General features: G+C 36.3%; 7 protein-coding genes across 8 annotated transcripts in view; 4 read left to right on the top strand and 3 right to left on the bottom strand.

Moving 5' to 3' along the window:
* LOC111491644 overlaps nt 1-427 on the top strand; it is a 3,129-nt gene extending 2,702 nt beyond the window's left edge. For both annotated transcript variants that reach the window (XM_023140644.1, XM_023140643.1), the window contains exon 3: nt 120-427. Coding sequence is in view for 1 of the 2 variants with exons in the window: in XM_023140643.1 (XP_022996411.1) it covers nt 120-138 (19 nt within the window). In the remaining variant the exon portion in view is untranslated. The remainder of the gene's footprint in view (nt 1-119) is intronic.
* Nucleotides 428-809: 382 nt separating this feature from the next.
* LOC111491226 (phosphatidylserine decarboxylase proenzyme 1, mitochondrial) lies at nt 810-5,274 on the bottom strand. The gene is made up of 12 exons (XM_023140032.1): nt 4,887-5,274; nt 4,672-4,760; nt 4,279-4,332; nt 4,100-4,165; nt 3,538-3,598; nt 3,324-3,433; nt 2,978-3,231; nt 2,658-2,764; nt 2,397-2,464; nt 2,075-2,152; nt 1,509-1,634; nt 810-1,187 (listed from the first exon to the last, which is right to left on the bottom strand). Exons 1-12 carry the CDS (start codon nt 5,044-5,046, stop codon nt 1,032-1,034), a joined length of 1,329 nt encoding a protein of 442 aa, XP_022995800.1. The 5' UTR covers nt 5,047-5,274; the 3' UTR covers nt 810-1,031.
* A 220-nt stretch (nt 5,275-5,494) lies between these two features.
* On the top strand, nt 5,495-8,738 carry LOC111491228 (inositol 2-dehydrogenase 2). Its single transcript, XM_023140033.1, has 7 exons — nt 5,495-5,854; nt 6,986-7,156; nt 7,377-7,541; nt 7,614-7,778; nt 7,903-8,037; nt 8,165-8,262; nt 8,357-8,738. The coding sequence occupies exons 1-7, from the start codon at nt 5,672-5,674 to the stop codon at nt 8,547-8,549; spliced, it is 1,110 nt and encodes a 369-aa protein (XP_022995801.1). The 5' UTR covers nt 5,495-5,671; the 3' UTR covers nt 8,550-8,738.
* Nucleotides 8,739-9,257: 519 nt separating this feature from the next.
* LOC111491480 (DNA mismatch repair protein MSH4) lies at nt 9,258-19,085 on the top strand. The gene is made up of 24 exons (XM_023140403.1): nt 9,258-9,335; nt 9,914-10,117; nt 10,224-10,259; nt 10,384-10,496; nt 10,622-10,667; nt 11,338-11,384; nt 11,556-11,663; nt 11,962-12,037; nt 13,438-13,510; nt 13,621-13,766; nt 13,844-13,929; nt 14,106-14,245; nt 14,419-14,558; nt 14,636-14,686; nt 15,442-15,505; nt 15,908-16,051; nt 16,129-16,196; nt 16,331-16,389; nt 16,960-17,116; nt 17,231-17,283; nt 17,364-17,462; nt 17,790-17,904; nt 17,983-18,105; nt 18,755-19,085. The coding sequence occupies exons 1-24, from the start codon at nt 9,270-9,272 to the stop codon at nt 18,917-18,919; spliced, it is 2,379 nt and encodes a 792-aa protein (XP_022996171.1). The 5' UTR covers nt 9,258-9,269; the 3' UTR covers nt 18,920-19,085.
* A 507-nt stretch (nt 19,086-19,592) lies between these two features.
* On the bottom strand, nt 19,593-21,563 carry LOC111491487 (60S ribosomal protein L15-2). Its single transcript, XM_023140412.1, has 4 exons — nt 21,457-21,563; nt 21,063-21,229; nt 20,150-20,347; nt 19,593-19,998 (listed from the first exon to the last, which is right to left on the bottom strand). The coding sequence occupies exons 1-4, from the start codon at nt 21,458-21,460 to the stop codon at nt 19,753-19,755; spliced, it is 615 nt and encodes a 204-aa protein (XP_022996180.1). The 5' UTR covers nt 21,461-21,563; the 3' UTR covers nt 19,593-19,752.
* A 397-nt stretch (nt 21,564-21,960) lies between these two features.
* LOC111491484 (3-isopropylmalate dehydratase small subunit 3-like) lies at nt 21,961-22,987 on the top strand. The gene has a single exon (XM_023140409.1). It carries the CDS (start codon nt 22,024-22,026, stop codon nt 22,804-22,806), a length of 783 nt encoding a protein of 260 aa, XP_022996177.1. The 5' UTR covers nt 21,961-22,023; the 3' UTR covers nt 22,807-22,987.
* Nucleotides 22,988-24,459: 1,472 nt separating this feature from the next.
* Nucleotides 24,460-24,624, bottom strand: part of LOC111491483 — a 5,914-nt gene continuing 5,749 nt past the window's right edge. Inside the window, exon 10 of the mRNA XM_023140408.1 lies at nt 24,460-24,587. Coding sequence (XP_022996176.1) covers nt 24,584-24,587 — 4 coding nt within the window. The 3' untranslated portion in view covers nt 24,460-24,583. The remainder of the gene's footprint in view (nt 24,588-24,624) is intronic.

Raw genomic sequence — 24,624 nt, 5'->3', positions numbered from 1 at the left:
AACCCAAAAAAAAAAAAAGAAGAAGCTGAGGAACAGGTAACGGGTTCGATCTTCTGTGGTGTTCATTAATGCTTCATTCTGAGCGACACTAACGGGAATTCTGCAATTTGGAATTTCAGGACCAAAGTTTTGATTTAGTTAGAGGAAGAGACGCTTCTATTTTGGTTTTGAGCTCTCAGCTAATGGAGGATGCTATTCACAGGGTAATGTAAATGCATTGAGATTTCAAATTTATGTGGAAACTGACACGATTTTAGTCCAATTATTGACCTTAAGCGATGCATTTTGTCATTGTTTTTTCTTGAAATCAATGCCATACAATTGTATTTCGTCATTTGTACTTTAATGAATTATGTGTGATTACCCGTTGACCCGCATTTTGTATTATGATTATACGACCACTAGACATCAAATTACTCTTTCTTGACCCGCATTTTGTATTATGATTATACGACCACTAGACATCAAATTACTCTTTCTTGACCCGCTACTGTATTTCGTAATTTTTAGCTTCAATGGAAGTATGGCTTTGGCCCACATTTTACTGCCATTAATTTTAATGCCAAAATACCAAAAATTCCCTCTACTTGGGACTCTACTTTCGTTTCAGTATTTCCAAATGTCAAAATTTAATCTTCATACTTAAAATTAGTCCACATTATAATTAACCTTTCCACAAAAAGAAAAAAAGTCCTCAATTTTTTATAAAATTTGAAAAGATATTTGTCTGATATCCTAATTTCATAATTCTAAAACTGAAAACACCGACAAGCCCAAGATTATAAGGAGACTGGGGGGGAGGATCTGTCTGGAAAGAAAACTATTCTATTACATAATTACTGAAATCTGTTTGTATAGTTCTTGAGACTGATCACTGTTCGAATGAAAAATACGCGACAGAAAGGTTGGAATAGAAGAATCAATTGAAGCTGACTCACGGTAATATTCTTTTCATTAAGAATTGAATTGAGTACTGTATAATTAGAGGAAATAGGCAAAGAAGTCCTCGAGTAAGCCAAGTCTCGTAGGAATTATGCCCACCTTCCCAGTGCTTCTCCAGCACGTATTCGGTCTCCACGTTTTATAGAAAACTTGAATTCTGATTTGGAGTCCCCATTTTTGTGTAAATTAGAAACAGGTGCCTGGAAGACCAGTACCACTGTTGATCCCATGTTGAAAGCAGCCATCTACAAGCATTTGACAGATACCAAAGTTAACAAATAAATCTAATACTCTGGATGCGTTATCACATCAAAGCTCGATTATTTCAAACATATATAAAACTTAACAAGTAACCATTCATCATGAAGCTTTCTGGTTGAATTTGGATGGTCATAGACGACAGAAAGTAGTTAAGTTCTAGAGATGCAGGATGTTTAGAGAAATATTTCAAAATTTTAGACGGTTGATTATTCAAGATAATGTGCAGAAGGGTTCGAACCAATTTGCAGGATGTTTGGATGATCATAAGTGAAAACTTGACATCATCAAATTCACAGCATCCATACCTCATCCCCCTTCTTCAGCGTTATCCCCACACCTTCAGGTTCATATACCCTTTCCTCAGGAGGCTCTGAATGGAGTGACTTTCCTCTCTTTGGTTTGTTTGTCCGTAGCTCTGGCTCAATGAAAAGCTGACACATTAAAGTTACAGAATTAAGTCCAAAGAATTTCCGTGTACGAGAAACTAAATCACATCAACCTATGATCTCTGCATACGTACTTGAAGAAAATGCTGGTGATGTACAAGTGTGCATTGTAACTATTCAAATAAAGAATCAGTTAACATGACCCCACAACCGGGGGAAAAAGGAGAGAAGCGATGTATCACTTATTTATAGACGCGAGCATGCGTATATGTTACCTACTTTTATTAATAGTGTATTTGGTGTCTAAAATCATATCTTCGTACACCGAAAATTACTGAGCCAAAACCAATAGAAAAGAGAATTGCATTTGACATCATATATGTATTTTCAGCTTCCCAAACCAAACTTTCCCTGCTCGGTCAGGTTTTCATGTAATGGAGTTCAGAATTTATCAATTTATCAATTTATCAGCTCCAAGGAGTTACCTTGATAGATCCAATATTTGTCGCCCCAATAGCTGCAATTGCCATATATCCTTCCTGCCATAGACCTTCAAGCACAACCTGCAACATGCCAACGATAATTAAGGAATCCCTAATACCTGTGAAAAAGAGATTTGGGATCGTAACGGTCAGAAGATTTCTAGATAATTTATAGATTTTTCTTGACGAAATGAGGTTCATAGGATTTGGATTGCATATTTTAATTGAAGCAAATAAAAAAAAATCATAACTATACAGACTAGTAAATAAACCAAGCAGTTCTAGATAAAAGGAGAGAGAGAAAGAAGAGAGCCAGGGCAAGTACCCTTTCATTCTCAACATATAAGTTCCTTATTGTTCTAACAGCACGCTCATTCATAGGAAATAGGTGACCTGAAAATTATAGTAAGAAAGTGAAAACAGATGATTGATGAATAAAATCCCTTTCTTTTCTGATAAAAATCAAACTTTCACTAAAACAAATGCAAGAAGGAACCAGGCCTAGATAGGAAAATCAACAACACCATGACCGTGAGAATCATTTTGTTGTTCAAAATATGAACAGCTTTCTCAATAAGATAATGACCTGAAAAATGGCGCCGAACTAGAACCTGCCAATCAACTGGTGAGTGTATTCGATGATAATCTCCAGGCTTCAAGTATATTACACAGTAGAAAAGACCTTTCACTGGGCTATAATGAGAATTTACAATTTAAATAAGTAAATACGATCACGTGGCAAGATACCATAATGAACATAATTTTTCAGAGAAGATTAAAACTTCAACAAATACTAAGAGGAACTAAAGGATAGTGATGAGGATTTCATTTACAATGATAATATTGATGAGCTTGAAGTAACAATGAGAATATTTACAACGATATCATTAAGAGGAAAATATGTACCATGTAGAGACTGGGTCCAAAACTTTAGGGTAAGCCAGAGAAATTTTCCACCACGACTTTTTCCTACTATCAGCAGAACTATTTTCTTGTCCACTGCCCTCTTCATCGGTATCCCCTCCCGCCATCATGGGAAGTAAAGAGCCAGCACCAAGAAGAGCAACGACAGAATATGAAAATCCTTTAACTTGCTCAATCATTGCCCCTGCTCCTTTCAATTCACCAAATCTTAAAACTGTACCATCCACCGGACTAACCTAATGACAATTAACAGGTCATGTCAAACAAAGTTTTTTAGAATGAAAAATTTGAGGATGATTAAATGTTCAAGATGCTGGTTACCAGTTACCAGGCATTGTAAATCAGGGTCAATAGGCCTGCAACCCTCCTTCAAGGAACGTATGAAGAACTCACGTAATGAAGCATATTCATCCAGAGGAAGAGCTACTTCTTCTAAATCTAAAATGGAAACAGATGGTAACTGTAACTCTGAACATGAAATAGAAACAAAAACTCACTTCAATTCAAATAAAGACCAAAGAAAATACGGAAAATAATCATACTTGAATGAAATGCCCGAGCCCATGCCCTATGAACATATGGACGCAGCCAGACAGGAAGTTCCTAAACCAAATTAGCATCACGTCATATACAATGACAACACTACGACAGTAGGTAAAAAAATCATTGAAATATTGAACCTTTAACCTATAGGTAAAATATGGCATTAATGTCAAAGATAAGTCAATTTCTTAAGAGAGATGCTACCCAAATATGGGTGAAATGGTAAAGGAATGTAGTCTCAGTTTTTCCCCCTTTCTTTTCTACTTTCTTTCTGCTCCTTCCACTTTGAGGAAAATTTTCCCTGGTAGTTATATTAATGATAAATAAAGGGACCAAATGTATGCATTTCACAGATTAAATGAGTCGAACGAGATCTTCATACAGTTTAGTATAAGAATTATGGTTTACCAAGAAATCTAGTGGATAGAATCATGCGAAAAAGTAAGTTTAGCTGGATCATATCACATGAATATTTTCGAACTCAAAGAAGAAATCAGAAAATGAAATAGAAATAATAATAATAATTTTTAAAAAAAGCTAAAGAACTGGAAGGTTACTCACCACATTAGTCAAGTGACCCCAACATCTTGAAACTAAACGCAAAGGAATCAATCTCAAAAAAGTTGCCTGCAATCGTGAAGGAAAACATTCAGATTAAATTCGGAATTACTTGGTTACGATATACTTCCATCAACAACAGAAATTTCTAATATCTAATAATCACTATGCAGATGTTGTACTTTAATATCCGACTTGAATTCAGGCTCTATGCCTCTCTCACGTGCCTCTTCAACCTGAACAAAGATGGAGAGTTAATTTCTGAAATTGCAAAACCATCCATCTCTATATCTAACATGACACAGATTATTTCTTCCAAAAAAAATTAATTCAATTCGTCCCATCTTACTTCTAAGACCAGTAAATGGTTCAGTTGCAAACTAAATCACCCAGCTTAAAATCAATATCATGCGGAGGTGATTGTTTTACAAAAACATTTGAAAGACAAGCTAATTATCATAAAGTAAGAAGGAAAACCAGATAAAAAGATCCACCAATTTCTTTCCTGAAGTAATAAGTAGTTCAAAGGACTAACTGTATTCATCCTACCATCTTATAGATTGTATAATAGATACCTTCTTGTCATCATAGAGCCGACGAGCATGAAGTGCACCGAGCATCAATAAAGTAGCGACCGTTGCACCAGGCACCAAATAGGAGTCACCTGCACATACTTAAACACTGAGCTTCGAATGCTTAATCTAAACTCAACATACAGAATATACAATCGATCATAGAAAACTTGCAAACCCGAAGTAGCATATTCTGCAAATACATTAGTTACAATTACCTTGAGAACTGCCATTTCCACCGCCAACAGAAGCTCCAGCTTGTACGGAAGTTTGAATCCTCCTGAAAAAGGAAGTGAAGTTTCGACCATGTTTGCGAACACAATTCAGGTGACTGGTTGAAGGCAGTATGAAAATCCTCTGCGGAGCCCTAAATTTCATATTCAGGTTTTTTCTCCAGAAACTGCACTCTCTGGGCCAATTGAATGACGAAAACCGGTGGGTTAGCCTTAATTTATGAGAGCTATGGGTTTTGTGTCGTGGGCTTCACTTCACATTGCTTCCATTTTGCAAGCTTCAGCCTTCCAAGTTTGAGTATGGAAATATTCTAGTAGACGCGCTTTTTGAGAAAGAGTGGAATACGAGGAGCAGAATGCAAATATGGAATTTGCTACATGATCCCCAATTTCACCATTTTTATGCTATTGCCCATTTGAAAAAAAAAAATAATTAATAGAAATTAACTTTAAAATAAAGTTGAAATCAAATTCCACCTAAAATAAAAGAGTTCAAGGACAAAATAATGGAAGTAAATATCAAAATGATATTTTAATTTGTTTCTGTTTCTGAAAATTGGTTGAAAATTAAAATATTTTAACAGCAAATGGGAAATCCATGGATATTGAAAAGAAGCGATTGACGATCCAATTGCAATTCAGACCCACAGGCTTAGAAAGGCTACAGATGTCATTCATCGACTGAATGGCAGCCTTAGCTACAAAGAGAAAAGCCATCGAAATGTTGAGGTGCTAAACGGGAAGCAATTTCAAGCAATTCCTTCTCATCCATGGCTACTGTAGCTACAGTCAAGTATGGAATCATTGGAGTGGGGATGATGGGCCGAGAACACCTTCTTAATCTCTACCATCTTCGCGATCAAGACGTTGCCGTTGTCGCCATAGCTGATCCGCACGCTTCATCACAGCGACAAGCCCTTGATTTAGCTCACTCACTTGGCTGGAAAATGGAGGTATGAAGTGTTCTTTAATCTTGGATATGACTGTCTAGAGTGTTTGATTTGATTGCTGTTCCTGTGGTAACTGCAGGAAATGGCATTGAATTTCTTTCTTAAATCTAAATTTCAACTTTGTTTTTAGGATTTGATCATTAATTAGTTTCTTGGAAATTTGTAAAGTGAAATCAAGTTTCGAATGGACAAATCTAAATGCAGAGAAAGTAGTGTTAGATTTGTGCTATGCGCCGTCACAGTCTGGTTCTGGATTGTCTCCCTAGTTCGAAATCTTCAGATTAGTCTCTTATTTGAGAGGAAGTAAGAAGTTATTGAAAATCTCTATAGTGACAGTCTTTTTTCTGGTTTTATGCAAAATGGAGAACCTCCTAATCCAATTCTGATTACAATAACTAGAGATTTTACTCTTTATCTATATATTAAAAAAAAAAAAAAAGGCATGATGAGCTGGGCCTCAACAATCTTGCTTATAAATCTCACATTTCAAAGTTTTTATAAATATTTATACATTTTCTTTTTTAATAGTTTTCTTAAATGAATGGTGGATAATTGACCATCACGAAGCTATAACAACATGATTGCTCTTATTTAAATATAACAAATAGTTAGTGTTAGAGCCGTTTGGTCTTCTGATATGGTCTAGAGCAAAAGTATGGTCTAAGTGATATTTCTTCTGTTTTCAACTGTTCTTGAATTGAGGAGATGTTATCTTTCTTGTAAATTGTCATAAGTTTTGATTTGATTTTGTTATTTGGATTAGATTTGGTCATACTAGATTTAGTCATATTGAAATTTGATATTGAGATTTGAGAATGTTTTGTGTGTCACATTGTATTTCTTGAGTGACATATTGACGAGAGTCTATATAGTGTGATAGTGAGGTATTCACTTGTAACGCTTAGTTTGATTAGTGATTGGTTAGTACCCGTGGATGTAGGGGAACTTCTTCTTCTCTCCGAACCATTAAATATCTTGGTGTCTGTTTGTGTAATTCCGTTCATTGGTGTTGTGAGTACATCTGCTTTCAGCGCAGAACACTTCAAATAGCCCAAATGCTATAAACTAACTCTTGATTCTATCAGCACAGGGGTTTCAATTAAGTAATGTTTCTGATAGAGAGAGTTTGAAAAGGTTTTCTCAGGGCACCAGGAGCTTTTGGATAGTGCACTTTGTGATGTATTGGTTGTTTCAAGTCCAAATATGACTCATTATCAAATTCTAATGGATATCATCAACCATCCTAGACCTCATCATGTACTTGTGGAGAAGCCATTATGTACAACAGTTGCTCACTGCAAAGAGGTCAGCCATTTGATTTTCTGGCATATTTGAAAATTTTAAAAATTACTAATTTAAAAAATATTGAATAAGTCTAGAACTTTTAAACATAAAATTGAAAATTTAGGGATCTAGGTACAAAATTTAAAATTTAAAACTTTGTAATTTAAGTTATTTTTTATTTTACGCATACGGTGGTAGCATTATGAACATCAGAAAATATATTTGCTCCTACGTGGAATAGGTTGTAATGGCTGCAAAAAAGAGGGAGGGTATTCTGGTTCAAGTTGGACTGGAATACAGATACATGCCACCAGTTGCTAAACTGATTGACATAGTTAAGGGTGGGAATCTTGGACAAGTTCAAATGGTGGCGATTCGTGAACATCGATTTCCTTTCTTGGTTAAGGTCAGTTTTGAAACTTTTATGTTTATGCTTGTTAAAGTTAAAATTTGCTCTTTTGACTCACTGTTCTAGTAGGTCAACAACTGGAACCGTTTCAATATTAATACTGGGGGGACTCTGGTGGAAAAATGCTGCCATTTCTTTGATCTGATGAGGCTGTTTGCAGGTGCAAATCCTGTCCGTTTGATGGCATCTGGAGCCATTGATGTTAATCACAAAGATGAAATATATGATGGGAAGGTAAATTGCTTGGCACTTGCACAGCCCTTGCAAACTTATTACAGCTTAGTTTAACTAAATTCTTTCATCATCATTCTCCAAAATAGCAACCCTGTTTCGTATTCACATTTTAAATTTTGGGCAGGTTCCAGATATACTTGACAATGCATATGTAATAGTTGAATTTGACAATGGTTCAAGAGGAATGCTGGATCTTTGTATGTTTGCCGAGGGAAGCAAAAACGAGCAAGAGATATCAGTTGTTGGTGATATTGGAAAGGTAAAGATTCCACGCCCATCCACCATTTGCAAAATTTTAAAAACTTCCCCTTATAAATGCCTTCCGTAATAAGCGGAGCTTCCACGCCTTCATATATAAAAAATGAAAGATGAAAACGTTGTGACAGGGAGAGGCTTTTGTTCCTGAAAACATTGTCCGTTTCGGCACTCGAGTTTCTGGAAGGGATGGCGTCGAAACATTGAAAGCAGAGGATGGCAGAATCAAGTCAGTTGCTTTCTCTTGAACTGCATATAACCCGACTCCTACACTTTCTTCAGTCTATAAAAGCACTTTATCTGAAACCAATTTTTATGTTTAGGTACGAAGGTCTGCATCATGGGTCTAGCTATTTGGAACACCTCAACTTTTTATCTGCAGTTAGAGCTAAGGATCGACTAGTTCCAGCAGTGGACTTGGAGGATGGACTGATATCAGTCGCCATGGGAGTTGCTGCACAACTTTCTATAGAGACGGGTCGATTTGTCACCATTGCCGAAGTCATGGATAAGTAGGCAAGTTCTGAGACCAGTATTGAACTTGTGAGATCATTCCCAACGGTTCTTATTTTTGTAAAAGAAAAATCAGAGAAGTGTACAAATGTTCAGCATATGAATCCCTTGATAAAAATTGGCTGTGGACTGTATTTAATTTTTCATTTTGAATTTGTACCTTTATAATGTACCTATTTTGGTTCAGGGCAATTATTTCATATATTTATGATAAATGTAATTTAAAAAAATATATTGTTTTAACTATAACACATAATATTTCATAATTATAAAACAGTTATTATTTTTTTAAAATGTGTTAAGTTAATTATTACACAATTCTAATTTAATTTTGAAAATAATTTTGTCTTTGCCGTCAACAACAAAAATTCTAGCTGTAAAATTCATCTGACTTTTTTTTATTTAAAGCAAATGTTTAATCCATTTATTAGATGTTTTAATTAAAAAAAAATGTTTTAGTGGAAATAAATAATAGTCAACAAAGTATCAACAATTCAGAAATGGTAAGGAGTGTTTAATCTTAATTGAACACGGTCATCAAATAACAAATATGGAATTTCAAACTTCTTAATTAATTATTTTCTTGGAAATCAAAATTACATGCATCAGGCCGCTTGTTTCGCGCCAAAATTACAGTTCCAAGTTCCAGCAGCAAACGGGAGTTAGAGCTCTCTAAATAGAACACAACTGAAGCGCGGAACTGAGATCAACTGGAGACTGAAAATGGAAGACGACGGAGGTGAGAGATCGAGCTACGTCATCGGTCTGATCGAGAACAGAGCTAAGGAGGTATGTTTCTGCAATTCCTAACAATCGCACGGACCGTTCATTTCTTATTAAAATGCGGGAGGCGAAAAGACACTGTTTACTGCATTTTCCTTTTTCGTTCTGTGATTTTGGAAACAAGAACAAGAATAGTTTGAGAGTTCTTTGATGCGACCACTTTCTTTATTCAATCTTATGTCATGGAAGAGAAAATGATATGGTAGTTCTACGGCCGAGTTATACTGTACTGTATCCTCAAACTAGATAATACAGGTGGCACCAAATGATTTTAAATGTAGCATTGCTCTGTTAGCATTTTATTTAGTTTAAATGCGTTTGTACGAACTGATTGAGAACTGAAATAATGATTTATGTTGCTGAGAGATGCACTTTGGAACTTGTGTTTGGTATTAAGTAGATAATTCTTTAGCAAACTGGAATGATTCATAGTTGAGTATTTACTCCAATTTTTAAGAACCAGACAGATTCAGTTTACTTCATTTTTCCATATAAGAAATTGTTACGATGTATGGTTTAACCGAAGATTAAGCTTCGATTGCCAGCATAGGAGAATAGTTTAATTGACATCAATCTCCTGACAGGTTGGAGTTGCTGCGTTCGATTTAAGATCAGCTTCACTTCATCTTTCTCAATATATAGAGACCAGCAGCTCCTACCAGAATACAAAAACTTTGCTGCATTTCTATGATCCAATGGTGATTCTAGTTCCACCCAACAAGCTCGCACCTGATGGCATGGTTGGAGTTTCTGTTTTGGTAGATAGATTTTATGTTAGTGTGAAGAAGGTAAGTTCATATTCACCGAGTTCGTAACTCCTTCACTCAGCATGCAGTGTCAGTGAAGATTGCTTACTTTTACAGAGAAACTTAAATTGAATGCGAAACTCTGTAGGTTGTAATGGCTCGTGGTTGCTTTGACGACACAAAGGCATTTTCCTTTTTCCTTCCTCTCTTAAAGTTTTATTTTATGCATCTCAGTTTCATATGGTTATTGTATTGGATGCTGTTCTTTAATCAGTATGCTCAGATCATATCTTAGTCGAACTTTCCAGGGTGCGGTTTTGATTAAGAATCTGGCAGCCAAGGAGCCTTCTGCTCTTGGTTTGGAAACTTATTACAAACAGTACTATCTCTGCTTGGCTGCTGCTGCTGCTAGCATTAAATGGTATTTTCAGAACGTCAGCCTTCTATAAGTCTCATATGGGAAGTGTTGTCTATAGTTAACTAATAGGAAGAGACAATTTTTTTAATGCTTAGTTGTGACTAATGATCCAGCTTCTTGATGCACAGGATAGAAGCAGAGAAGGGGGTTATTGTGACCAATCACTCTTTAACGGTAAATTTGCCTTTCTGAAATGGAAATGTAGAGACTTCAATGGTTTGATTTTCTCCTGATGCTTGAATGAGATTTCGCTGTAGGACAAACGATCTCATAGTGACCAATATAATTTGCCTTTCTCTTCTATGCTACTCTTTGTTTTCCATCCTCTACATTACTTCTCAAGGTCCGACCCATCCTCTACATTACTTCAATTAGCGAAGACATTTCTTTTTAGTTTTCACGTTCCTTTTCTTTGAATGGAGTTCTATTGCTTCGCCACCTGTTGGATTACTCTATGCGCGAAGATCAAGTCATCTCTTATTCTAACCTTAGACAAGGCTTTTACTATGCATTGGTTGAGTCGCGAATCATTTTGACTCTTTGTTTATAAGTTTTTTAATTCGGTATGGGATTTCAATTTTCTCAGCAGCTCCTTTCCTCTTTCACTTTTTGTTGTTCTACTTTCTAGATTTGTGTTTTGAAAGATAAAGTACTCTGAACAGGACTAAAGATTCTGTCTTGTGGAGGTGTAATTAACTAACTTTAGGAACTAGGCTTAAAACAATGTAGCCTCTCTGACTTCGAACATCATTTTCTATTTGTCTTCGGAGTGAATATGAACGAGACGTTCATTTATTTCTGGAGTTCTTACTTCATCCTGATGGTTCTCAGTTGTAACTTTTAGGTCACATTTAATGGTTCATCCGATCATGTGAGCATTGATGCAACGAGGTTCCCTCCATTTCTTTTTTCTTTTCAAATATGTGTTACTGCTGATCGCAATATCAATGTCCTAAGTCCTTGATTTATATTTTTCATACTTTTCGGAGAACATTTTAGTGAGAATTGGCCACAAAATGTTGGTTTCAAATTACTGATTAATGCTGAATTATATGCTGACAGTGTTCAGAATTTAGAAATTATTGAGCCACTTCACTCCAACCTTTGGGGAACAAGCAACAAGAAGAGAAGTCTGTTCCACATGCTCAAGACAACAAAAACTATAGGAGGGTACGAGGATTCCTTAGGAATGTTGATATATTTTTCTTCATTTGTCTACCAATTGCTGCAAAAATTTATTTTGTTACCTCTTCGTGTTATCATCTAAACTAGTATTTGAAGTCCTTTCGTTTATACATCTTATCTTGGGGCGGGAAGTTTTGATGACATGTAATTGACCAAAGGGAAAAAGTTATTTTGATATGCAGTTATTGCCAAGTGCTCGTCTGAAATGTTTTTAATCCCGCTCGTATCTCAAAATTTTATGCTTTACTCTCTCACTGCAATTTTGGTCAAGTTTTTGTTACAGGTCTAGACTTCTTCGTGCCAATCTTTTGCAGCCATTAAAAGATATTGAAACCATTAATGCCCGTCTGGATTGCCTGGTTAGTATCATACATGGTTAATGTACTGCCATGTTCATGGCGAACTGAAATTGTTTTATTTGTTTGCTGTTAAATTTAGGCTCAGAAAGATTTTAGTTCTTATATATATGTTTATGTGTTACGATCTAAGTTTGATATGCAGTAAACCAGAGTTAGTTAAGGTATCGACAATATGCATCTTATCTGGAAAGAGACATTTTCGTATATGGGTTGCATGTCATTATTTTGGTAAAATGAAAAAAAAGGAAAACCGTACCACTTTGGCCATTACGTATTGTCGTCAACCTCACGATTTTAAAACGCGTCATCTACTAGGGAGCGGTTTGCACACCCTTATAAGGAATGCTTCGTTCCCCTCTCTAACTAATGTGGGGATCTCACAATCCATCCCCTTGGGAGCCCAGCATACCACCCGAATGTTTGGCTCTGATACCATTTGTAATAGTCCAAGCCCACCGCTAGTAGATGTTGTCCGTTTGTGCCCATTACATATCGTTGTCAACCTCATGATTTTAAAACGTGTCTGATAGGGAGAAGTTTTGATACCCTTATAAGGAATGCTCAATCAAGATCTCATGAAAACATTCGCTATTATACTTTGTGTGCATCAGTGATCAGATGAAGAAAATTCAAGCGGCAGATAAAAGACGTTTTATGTAACTTTTGAAGCATAATTGCTTTAGAACTTGCTGTTGATGAGCTTGGATACATTCATTTTTGCAGTAACAATTACAAATCTTCATAAAGAAAGCCCACTTTCTTTTTAAAGTGGCAAGTAATAACAATGTTCACTTACTAGTAATACATTCTTAACCAGGCCATATCATAGGTTTTCCTTTCATGTTTGTTGTGACTTTTACCTCTGTCCTTCCTCCTTAGAGAGTAGTTTTCCCAAATTAATACGAAAGAAAAACCTGTCAACATTGCCATGTCTTGATTGTATAAAAATAATGGTGGGGGCAGATGAACTATGCTGGGGATGCTACAGAAATCTATGGAATCTTTTTCTTCAATTAATATCTATGGAAAGTATTCTGTTTCAACGTGAAGCATTGATTCAATTCCTATCAATTGTTACCCGAAGTATCTTCTTAAATTGAACTAACTATGATCAAGCAATGCATTAACGATGTAATTCAATGAATACAGTAAAATGAAATATTTCAACCTGCAGTACTTAATCTTATCGTGCTTAGAACTCTGCATTATCTACTTTTGGAGTGTCTTCATAAATTTCTTGGATTAATCCAGGATTTCAACCACCAACTAGCTATAATAATTAGTAGCTCATATAATAAAAATATTTATTAAATAAGACGATCTGTTCACTTAAGACTTCAGTAGCTGCCAGATACTTTTTTGACAAGTGCTGATCATAACCCTTTGTTTTTCTTTTCTAGGATGAACTGATGAGCAATGAACAACTGTTCTTTGGGCTCTCTCAAGCTCTCCGTAAATTTCCTAAAGAGACTGGTAAGCCTTTAGAAATCGTGAAGGCATAAAGAAAATAAAATGTCAGTGTGAAATGAAAGATTATTAGTTAAGTTCTTATACCTAATCATTTTTCCATGTTTTTAATTCAGACAGAGTACTTTGCCACTTCTGCTTCAAGCAAAAGAAAGTTACCAATGAAGTTTTGGGTGCTGATAATGCTAAAAAGAGCCAAAGTTTAATATCTAGCATTATTCTGCTGAAAACTTCTCTCGAGGCATTGCCTTTACTTTCAAAGGTAGTTTGCTTTTCAAATCTATACACGGTTTTCAAGAGTCCTGCACATATTTAAGATGGCTCCGTTCAAAATTTCAGGTGCTTAAAGAAGCAAAGAATTTTCTTCTTGCAAACATCTACAATTCTGTTTGTGAAAATGAAAAATTTGCAACCATTAGAAGGAGGTATACTTGGCTTCTGCTAATGACTGCGCAATTCTAGTTTTTATGATATTTGGACTAGTAGACCAACATTTCTCACAGATATCAATTTAATGCTGAACGACACTGGCATCTTTAACAGTAGCCCTCAATAAAGTGACTACATATTTATGTTATTTCAAAGAACTTCCTTTTTACAGGATTGGGGAGGTTATCGATGAGGATGTTCTTCATGCTAGGGTTCCTTTTATTGCCCGCACTCAGCAGTGTTTTGCGGTCAAGGCTGGAATTGATGGACTGCTTGATATTGCAAGAAGGACATTTTGTGATACTAGTGAAGGTTATTCTCCTGCTAATCCATTGATTTGATTAGTTAAACATCTTTGATATGTCTTATTATGTGAGTAGTGAAGGTTATTCTCCTGCTAATCCATTGATTCGATTAGTTAACATCTTTGTTATGTTTTATTATGTGAGTCGAATATGAGTTATGAAAAGTCACCCTCATGCCAGCAATACATAATCTTGCTAATAAATACCGAGAGGAGTACAAGCTGCCCAATTTAAAACTGCCATTTAACAATAGACAAGGGTTTTACTTGAGCATTCCTCGGAAAGATGTACAAGGCAAGCTTCCTAGCAAGTTTATTCAGGTGAAGCACGACACACTTGCTTTCTTGTCGATGCCTTCAAAATTATTTGAGTCTCACCTTCTTCCCACAAAATTCAGGTCTTGAAGCATGGGAACAATATACGATGCTCTACTCTGGAACTCGCTTCTGTGAGTATAGGGTTGTACCCATAGATCGATGATCAGATAACCTGCCTATAATAGGGAGATAATTGTGCATTTATATTAGGTTCGAAGTTACTTGTATAATGTTGATGCACTAAAATACAGGAAAATTTTTACTAGGGTAGTGTCGTACTCCCTTTATTCACAATTTTGCTTTCATAAATATTTTTTAATGCTAGTGGACCCACATCATTTTTAAAAGGATGTTGATGTGGCAAGCAATAAATGGAAGGAATATACATACTCGTTTAGTACAGGAAACTTTCCATAGAATATCCTATTACCAACAAATAGTGGTCATACTATTCCTTTATTACATTTGGTTTACTTTGAATTACCACTAATGCAATTCAAAATTCATATGGTCTAGAGTTGCTATATGTCTGAATTGCGCATGAGAAATTACAATGAAGGGCCTAATTTAATCTGTAAACTCGCTGTTTCTGTACCCTGATTGTACTCAATTGTTGATTGCTATCATTCTCACAATTATGATGTCTCAGAAATGATATAGCCTTAAGGAGTAGCTCATTTAACTATAATACTGAAGATTGCATGTCATCAAGATGGTGCATGGTTTGTAGTTCCACAAAATTCTTAAGCTTGGAGAAAATGTTGTATACGATTTTGCACACCTCCAGTTTCTTTTCTTCTGAAATTTGTGATTCACATTTTTGTGTGCGTAGCAAATTATGCTGTTGAATGCAGCAAAACTCATGCTTTTTTTATCCCATTTGCAGCTGAATGTTAGGAACAAGTCTGCAGCAGGAGAATGCTATATACGAACAGAAATTTGCCTGGAAGGTTATCTCACATGCTTAATTATTTAGTAAATCTTCACCCACGAGCTACCAATGATTAAGTTCACCTATATCTCTGAATTTGCCGTTTACCAAGGAATGATAAATTATATTGTAAAAAAACATACGAATACCCTATCATATATAGGATAAAAGGCCTTATCCTCAAAGGGCCTCCACCCTACTAATTAATTTATTCATTAACTTCCTTTGTTTTTTCTTGAAATCTCGCACTCTGTCTCGAAAAACAGAGAATATCTAAATTTTAACTGATTTCATCTCTTTCCCTTGGAAGGAGGTCCTAACGTCCCTCCACTCGGGGGGAAGGAAGAAAAACAATTTCCTAGTGCAAACTTGTTATGTTATATTTGATTTTGAAGTTTGTCAGTAATTAGTTTATATACAGGACTGGTAGATGCCATAAGAGAGGACGTCTCTATGCTCACACTGCTTGCAGAAGTCTTGTGTCTCTTAGATATGATGGTTAATTCTTTTGCACATACAATATCTTCGAAGCCTGTGGATAGATATACTAGGCCAAATTTTACAGGTAAGCCAACACTCTCCTGCCAAATTTTACAGGTATGCCAACAACAAACGTATGATTGATTTTCCTTGTTACAATAGAAAGTGGCCCGATGGCAATTGAAGCTGCGAGACACCCAATCCTAGAAAGTATACACAACGATTTTGTTGTACGTCTAAATTCATTGACAATTACTGATAGCTGTAATGTAGGATTATTTTAAATGGAAACAACTTTTCTAGTTTTTGATATCAGTTCTTTGAAGTTCAGTATTTGATGGAAATTTAAGTTTCTTCCATGCAGGCTAACAGTATATTTCTATCGGAAGCATCAAACATGATAATTGTCATGGGCCCAAACATGTAAGAACTCGCCTCATGACGTGATTTAAGATTTTCCTGCATAAAAAATGTTATTCATCTTCATGTTTTATCTTTGAATGGTCAACTTCTTGAAATAATATCTATAAAAGAGAAGAAGTTTAAACAATTGCTCAGAATGGGGAGCATTTATGAACTAAAGTTGTGAATAGTTTGAGGTGCTAAAAGCATACTCTTAACTAACTGGTACGGTCTTTTAACTTTCTCGCAAGATTAACTACACAAGTTACTTTTTCTTTTTTAAAACGTCATATCATAAATAGTCTTGGGAATATTCTAAAAGATCTAAACATTGTCTTTTTGTTTCTGGTAAAACAAAAATATTATTTCCACAAAATGTGCATGGTAACATTACGTAATATATTCATTGATACTCGAGGAGAATGACCTGAATCTAGATAATGGTAAGAACAACTTGGATATCATTTCAATATCTCTGACACAGTTAAGCCAAGGAAACTGTATTTATTCCTTCCAGTTAAGATTCAGACTGCAATTATACAACTTGAAGTTTTTAAATGACTTGCACTAACGAGCTATTATTTCTTGCAGGAGTGGAAAGAGTACCTACCTTCAACAAATGTGCCTTCTAGTTATTCTTGCTCAGATTGGATGTTATGTTCCAGCACAATTCTCAACCTTGAGAGTTGTTGATCGTATATTCACAAGAATGGGCACAGAAGATAGTCTAGAGTCCAACTCCAGCACAGTATTGTTTTCCTACGAAGTTCATTTTCTTTAACTAATAATCCATAGTTTGAATTTCAAAGCAAGGATTAACACCAAAAAAGCATATTGACACTGGTATATTACGGGGTTGCAGTTCATGACAGAGATGAAGGAAACAGCTTTTGTGATGCAGAATGTCTCCCATAGGCAAACTAATCTACTGTGAACTTGAAGGACTCTCGAAATGTTCCACCATTCATTGAGATGTTTTGTTCACTGGCATGCAGGAGTCTCGTTGTCGTGGATGAACTTGGGAGGGCAACATCTTCTTCCGATGGATTTGCAATTGCATGGAGCTGCTGCGAATATCTTTTATCACTGAAAGCGTAATATGACAATGCATATTATTTTCATTTATAGTCTAATCAATCAGGTCGCAGATGCCTAGTTATAACCTAAAAACACCTATTCTCTTATCTCTCATTTAGACATCAGTACTTGTTTGTAATTTCATTTATAGTCCCTTTTCCACTATCCTTTATGCATTGGGGTTTAGTTTTTCTAAAGGATTGATCTGGTCAGGTCATCGACTTTAGTCTATAGGTAGTTAATTTGACTATTTGAGTAGATTTAAGATTTTTGATTACTATCTGTTCTTATACTCACTTGTGAACTTCAAAATAGGTACTTACCGCTTCCTTTCTTTTCCTCAGCTATACCATATTTGCCACTCATATGGACGGCCTATCAGAACTAGTAACCATCTATCCAAACGTAAAAATTCTTCACTTTCATGTTGATATAAGGAATAACCGTTTGGATTTCAAGGTAACACTAGGCATTTCCGTAAATCTATTATCTATGTTACCGTCGTTTGTCTGACTGATTATTTGAATCATTGATTAGTTTCAACTAAAGGATGGAATTAGACATGTACCACACTATGGCCTTCTATTAGCAGAAGTGGCAGGACTGCCAAGCTCAGTTATTGAAACTGCAAGAAACATTACTTCCAGGATCATGGAAAAGGTACTTACTAATACTCCAAAATTTTCCAATTCATGAACACATTACTCTTGTCCCACTCTAAATAGGAAAAACCAAAATTCTTTTTTAAAATCTATCATCGAAGATGATTGAAGTCTTTTCAGTTTTCGTAAAAAAGAGCGCCCCATTCCCACATCGATAGATTTGTTGTTAGATGTAGTTTTTATAAATCGGCTGGCGCAAAAGGCTATCGCCGAGCCCGGTAATGCGAGCTTATAACCCAAATGGGGGCATGAAGATGGTTGGAGGTTGGCTCAGCCCATCTGGTAGGGAATATGGGGTTATTCTCTGGCCTGTCCATTCCAAGTAGGGAGTTGGGCCGTTGTCCTTGGGCGAAGGCCCAGAGTCATTGGTCCCTAGAGGCGAAGGGAACCGCGTGAGGCTGGTTTCACAGAGCAGCGTCACCTTCCTCTCCCGTCGGTGGAAGGATAGCAGGCCGGTTCTCCATATCCCGATATACCCGATGGGTAGTCCTCAGCCTGACAACCATTTTTTTTTCCAAGTCCAGTAGTTAAATGTTGAGCAAATTAATTGGTAACCAAACTCCCTTTTAAGAACCTTTCCCTCTAATTAATTGGTTCCACTTTGAATCTCATTTCCATTATTGTATTGAATATTTCAAATTGTTTAGGAAGAAAGAAGGATGGAGATAAACTACTTGCAGTACCATCCTATTAGAATGGCTTATAATGTAGCTCAGCGGTTGATTTGTTTGAAATATTCCAGTCATGATGAGGATTCAATACGAGAAGCATTACAAAATCTGAAAGAAGGATACATAAGTGGGAGGCTATGATATATTCTCGATAAAGTTGATATGTAAGACAATGTATACAGTGTGTTATAGCATGCTTGAGCTGCAGTTGATGAAACTTGTGTCATTCATAAGAAATCTACCAGACTTACCTTTATGCTTTGTTCTCTTAACACCTTAGGGAAGCGGATTAGAAATTCTAAAATCATCATTTGATGATAATAAATAAGCCAATGAATTAGCCTAACATAGTTAGATTTGAGAAATAATCATTAAATAAATTATTCATTGGCATTTCATGTGTTAGAATGTAGTTCATCATTTATTAGAAATTGCAATCATCTTACATAAATTGAAACCGAAACTATATCATACTACCCTAAATGAAATATAAAAATTTGCCCAAATCTGAAATAGGAACATTTTTCGAGGCGGCAAAATTGAAAGATGTTTTATTTTACAACTTGTTCTGTTTTTTAGTTATTAATTATCAATAGATGTTTAACATTATAGAGAATTCAAAACTTAACTGCTGCTACAAATTTAAATATTAAATTCACGTGCATTTAAAAATATATATATACAGAAAAAGAAAACAAATTCCAAAATTTTTAAACAAACATGGTCATTGCATTTACACGTTTAGGTAAAATAATCTCATCCTAATTTTCATTCTTTAATCATAGAAGCAAGAAAAAGTTTAGAAAACAGATACTGCAATGAACAAAATTATAACTTAGTTTAGAAAAATCCCGACAATTCTCGATGTAAATATAAAGATGGAAACATTCTAGATCGAAGTAGTATCTTCCACTAAATTCTTCAAACAGAAGCAGATAATAAGAATACCAAAACATAGAGAAACATAACCAAAATCAACGGTAACGACGAAGAGAAAGAGTGTTGTTCCTCTTCCAGGTTGCTCTGCGAGAAGGCCTGGCCTTGTGGTGCAAGTGTCCTTTTCCACGGAGTCCCCTGTATTTCTTGCCAGCGGATGTAAGCCCTCGGAGCTCCCTGTGCTTGTGGACTGGATTGCAGATCCAGTTGATTCTTGGGTCATTGCGAACAGCATTGTGGGCAACATCAACCAATATCACCTCATAGTACTTGTAAGTAGAATCCTGTTTCAGTGTCAAGAACAGTCAGAATAGAGGTAGGGGGAAAGAGAGAATGAAAACCAAGAACATCTTATATTAAGGTCTCATCTTATAAGTACTCCTAAACTTGGGTCAATACGAGAAAATAGAAAGGAGGTATGGTATAATCAATGACCTCGTTGATCCAGTATGAATTGAGAACCCTCAGACCACCCAACTTTCGTCCTGCTCGTTCTTCTGCAACTGATCTCTTGCTACGCTGGAACTTCAATTGGGTAACACCCTGGTTGGTTGGTTTTCCATACACAATACCCTTGGGAACTGGCCTCTTCCTACCACCACGCCTCACACGGACTCTGTAAACAACATAACCCTGCAACCAATTTCTTAAGTAACCATTCGAGGATGAGAGTACAATAAATATCTTCACAATGCCAAAAAAAATTAATAAATAAACAAAGCACAACCCAAAGGATATTTCATTCGTAAATATGGTTGATTACAACATAATCATATTTTCAAGAACATTCTAAACCCTCTCAAAATTATGGCAGATGCGGACAACCAAGTTAGACGAATAAAATGCAAAGTTCATTTGTAACTTCTAGACAATTAACCATGGGAATAAAACATATAGAATATTCTAGACAATTAACCATGGGAATAAAACATATAGAATAACTAACAAATGATGAACTGTATCGACCTCGACAAAAGCAAGATTCAGAGGAAGAGAATCGGCTTGGTTGGGCGACCGAGATTGAGTTCAATTTAGCCAGTCTCAGGATGTATCCAATTATTGTACGAAAATCCACAAAAAGTGAAGTAAGCGCATAAGGATACCGCTTATCCAACTCAGACAACCTTAGTAACTTGATAACCGAAAACATGCTACTCAAATCACCTAGGGAGACCTCTGCTAGTCACTCTAAAGCGTAGTACAACAAAAATAGTACGCACGTTTGAGAAACCAATCATCAAGTGAAGACCTCAAAAATAAATTTCAAAACGGTAATGTAATGCTTGTATGAATCTGCACTCGAAACTGAATCTCAAAGTGATCGAAGATTTTTTTTTTTTTTTTTTACCTGCTTGGCCTTGTAGCCGAGACGGCGAGCCTTATCAGGGCGAGTGGGGTGATTGACGCGGACAATGGATGGATACTGGCGATACTCCCAGCATCTCACCCTCTGAAGGAACCTCATCACATCTGACTGCTTCTTCCTCCATAGCTCCGACACGTACTTGTACGCCCCTATTTTCCAAAGCCCAAAGTTAATCAAACGCAGATACAACAATCCAAACTTCTCCATAAACAAAAACTGAGATATTTCGACTGCGTTAAAGATAATAAATACAAGCAGCTAGAACCTTGATTCAAAAACATGAGACAAAGTCGTCATACAAAACGGAAATTGCAACAAAAAGGAGAATTGTTCGAATGTGTTGAAAAAAAAAAAAAAAACGAGAGAGAGAGAGTACCCATTGGATCGGAAAGAGAACTTGCAGGGAGGAGTCACCAACTAGGGTTTTCGCCGGGAGAACCCTAGTTTATATAAAGAGCGATTTTTCTTATGTTTCGGATCTGGGCCGTCCATTTCGCATAACGACGTCGTTTATTTGTCAGAGAAAACGCATCTTGGGTTTCAATTGTTGGGCCGAATTTCTCCTAATGGGCTTTGTCATATATTTGAACCCACATTGCTCGCCGTATTGGTGCTCATGCAGCCCAAACATCAAAAAATCATAGTGATCGGTAGCAATCAAGAAATAAACTAAGTTTTAAGTTTTATTAAAATTAAAGATTTGAAAGTATGTAGATTAAAATGAATTAAAACCAAAGTAAATGATATTTAAACTAATAAAAAATAAAAAATAAAAAATAAAAAAGTGGTTTTTTATTCAAAATACAAGTGGTGACCTTTTATTCAAAGTATAAAAATAATAATAATAATAATAAAAAAAAAAAGTGGCATTTTATTTAAAATAAATTAGACAGAAAACACCAAAAGGAGTCCCGTTTCTCCCCAAGCATTCTCTTGGCAAGAAATGACAATGGCGGCTTCACTGTATCTATCTCAAAGCCCTATCGCCACTGCCACCCGTCGATCTTCACCCTTCATTTCCCTTATCCCTCCTTCTCAATCCATCAAATTCCCCTCTCTCCACTGCCATACCCTCAAAGATCTTTCAATCACCGCCTCCCACGCGTCGCAGCGTGCTGCAACCATCATCCCGCGAGCAGCCGCCACACCGTCATCCGCCGCTTCTTCAACCACCGTATTTCACGGCAGCTGCTATGTCGTCGGAGACAACATCGACACTGACCAGATTATTCCGGCTGAGTATCTTACTTTAGTCCCCTCAAATCCTAGCGAGTATGAGAAGCTCGGATCCTACGCCCTAATTGGCCTTCCTTCCTCTTATTCGACCCGCTTCGTGGAACCTAACGAGATGAAAACCAAATATTCCATCATAATTGCCGGCGACAACTTCGGCTGCGGTTCTTCACGGGAGCACGCGCCGGTTGCGTTGGGAGCGTCCGGTGCGGTGGCTGTGGTTGCTGAGTCGTACGCCCGTATTTTCTTCCGGAACTCGGTGTCGACCGGAGAGATTTATCCATTGGAATCGGAAATAAGGATCTGCGATGAATGTAAGACTGGCGATGTGTTGACAATCGAGCTGGCAGAAAGCCGCTTGATCAACCACACAACGGGAAAAGAATACAAGCTCAAGCCTATTGGTGATGCAGGTCCTGTCATTGAGGCTGGTGGGATTTTCGCATATGCTAGGAAATCTGGTATGATTCCAAGCCTAACGCCGTCAAGTTGAATTTAAGTTCTGGGGGTCGGGGGAAGTCATTGTTGTTTTGCTTGTTAGAGTAATTTATTTGCTTGCTAATGAGCTTGGAATTCTGTGGAAGTGTCTGTCTTGGCCAAGTGTTCTAATGAAATAATAACGCGGACTGAATAGATCCGCCATATCTAGGAAGCAAAAATGGTTATTCTCTGAATTGAATTCTGAGACGAGCCTTGTATTGTAGTTTTGGCTTCTTTTTGGAGCAGGGTTTATGTCAGCATTTGATTACAAATTCTGGAAAGTTCGATTTTGAGATGTTATAATTTTAAGTATTTGCTTCTCTTTCAAAGTTATAATTTGATTCTACATTGTGGAAAGCTTGTGAATTTTATTCTTGCTGTGGACTATATTCACATTCCCAATATTTGAGAGCACGCAGGAGGATTTGTACCCTTTTTTCGGTGTGGATGATTTGATTATCTCTTACTTTTAATCTTTCCGTGATTTCAATGTAAATGAAGTATTGTCGTTAAATTTTGGAACTAACCAGTCGTAGGGGGCCCTATTAGTCGAGTGATTGACTGGCAGCCTCAACTCTAGCTAATAAATTTGGGACAGAGTCTGAGGTAGTTGTAGTTCATATTCTCTATATGGATGGAAATGTAGTTGTAAGATTTTCAAACCATTTATCAACAATGGTCTTGACAAGGCAATGTAGCTACAACTTTTACTCTGCATCAAGTATCTTTTGGATTGATGTGGTTCGTCATATTGAATCATTTTGCTTTTGGGAAAAATTGGAGTTGTTTCTAATCATGAGCTTTGTGGTTCTGAACCTGCTCTTGTTTTAGTTCATGAATGATATGCAGTTTATTCTTTTAGAACTTGAGCTTCGTACTTATCTGCATTAGAGTTCTTAGAGCTATGCAATATTAATTTTCTGCCATACCGCTAGTGCACTTTCTACCACCAATGGACTTCTCTCATCTGAGGTCCCTTATCGGTGGAGAAATTGCCTTATGGTCTGGACTCTGTTGATGAGTTTTGTTAGTTATTTGTCACATCCTTTCTTTAATGATAGTGAAGAAGGTTAGCTGGTTAAAAGTTTTTTAGGAAGCTCGCTGCTGCCAATCTAGCACTGGTTACTTTTGGTGGCTTCTATAAGGAATGTGGTGCAAAGGAGGCTCGAGAGGCTCGAGGGCTTGTTAAGGAAGGTAACAAAGGCTGGGGGTAAACCCAAAGGCGTTTTTCTGGTCCATTGAGTCAGGTGGTGCTTGTGTGTGGTGTGTGTCACGATGAAACAATGGAATGAAAGGCAGTTATCGGCATTCAAAGTTAAACATAGTTGAGTTTGTGACAATGAGCCAACTTGTATCTTCCACCTTCTATAACAGAAGTGCAATGCTCACACTAAGACACAACAGTTACAAAATTCTTAGATCATCTTTATATTTTACATCAAGATTCTCTTCAAATATTATTACTCTATTGAAAATTTTACTACTTTTATAATAGCTTTCCTCAAAATAAAGATGTAATTGAATCATTTCAAAGAAATAATGTATGTTTTATCTATGAATCTCTATTTAAATTTGTCGTGATATTATTAGTTCATTGACAATGAGTCTTACTAAACCGAACGATCCTCATAGTCAACAAGCTATACCGATCCGTCAGTAGTAGAAGTGGAGAAATGGGACTCCTGAATACTTCAAATTTAACTTTCACTTGTTTCTTATAAATTCAGAAATCTCAGGTTTAGAAATTACATTCAGAGGAAAAAAAAAAAACCTCGCACTTCTTACATCCTTCACCTAAGACAGGTACCAAAAAAAAAAAAAAAAAAAATTA

The sequence above is a fragment of the Cucurbita maxima genome, unplaced genomic scaffold (genome assembly GCF_002738345.1).
Source record: "Cucurbita maxima cultivar Rimu unplaced genomic scaffold, Cmax_1.0 Cma_Scf00016, whole genome shotgun sequence".
Taxonomy (NCBI): domain Eukaryota; kingdom Viridiplantae; phylum Streptophyta; class Magnoliopsida; order Cucurbitales; family Cucurbitaceae; genus Cucurbita; species Cucurbita maxima.
This window is presented reverse-complemented; position numbering and strand designations above follow the sequence as displayed.

Bases quoted from the DNA above. Each gene is read 5' to 3' on its own strand.
- LOC111491226 (XM_023140032.1), bottom strand. From the start codon at position 5,046: ATGAAATTTAGGGCTCCGCAGAGGATTTTCATACTGCCTTCAACCAGT. The intron at 4,333-4,671 runs GTATCTATTATA...ATCTTTGTTCAG, and splicing joins GGCTCTATGATGACAAGAAG to GTTGAAGAGGCACGTGAGAG. The intron at 2,153-2,396 runs GTACTTGCCCTG...GGCATGTTGCAG, and splicing joins TATATGTTGAGAATGAAAGG to GTTGTGCTTGAAGGTCTATG.
- LOC111491228 (XM_023140033.1), top strand. From the start codon at position 5,672: ATGGCTACTGTAGCTACAGTCAAGTATGGAATCATTGGAGTGGGGATG. The intron at 7,779-7,902 runs GTAAATTGCTTG...AATTTTGGGCAG, and splicing joins ATGAAATATATGATGGGAAG to GTTCCAGATATACTTGACAA. The intron at 8,038-8,164 runs GTAAAGATTCCA...ACGTTGTGACAG, and splicing joins TTGTTGGTGATATTGGAAAG to GGAGAGGCTTTTGTTCCTGA.
- LOC111491480 (XM_023140403.1), top strand. From the start codon at position 9,270: ATGGAAGACGACGGAGGTGAGAGATCGAGCTACGTCATCGGTCTGATC. The intron at 13,930-14,105 runs GTATACTTGGCT...TCCTTTTTACAG, and splicing joins TTTGCAACCATTAGAAGGAG to GATTGGGGAGGTTATCGATG. The intron at 17,463-17,789 runs GTAATATGACAA...TCTTTTCCTCAG, and splicing joins TATCTTTTATCACTGAAAGC to CTATACCATATTTGCCACTC.
- LOC111491487 (XM_023140412.1), bottom strand. The intron at 20,348-21,062 runs GTAAAAAAAAAA...AATTGGTTGCAG, and splicing joins TCGGCTACAAGGCCAAGCAG to GGTTATGTTGTTTACAGAGT. The intron at 19,999-20,149 runs GTCATTGATTAT...ACACTGAAACAG, and splicing joins ATTCATACTGGATCAACGAG to GATTCTACTTACAAGTACTA.
- LOC111491484 (XM_023140409.1), top strand. From the start codon at position 22,024: ATGACAATGGCGGCTTCACTGTATCTATCTCAAAGCCCTATCGCCACT.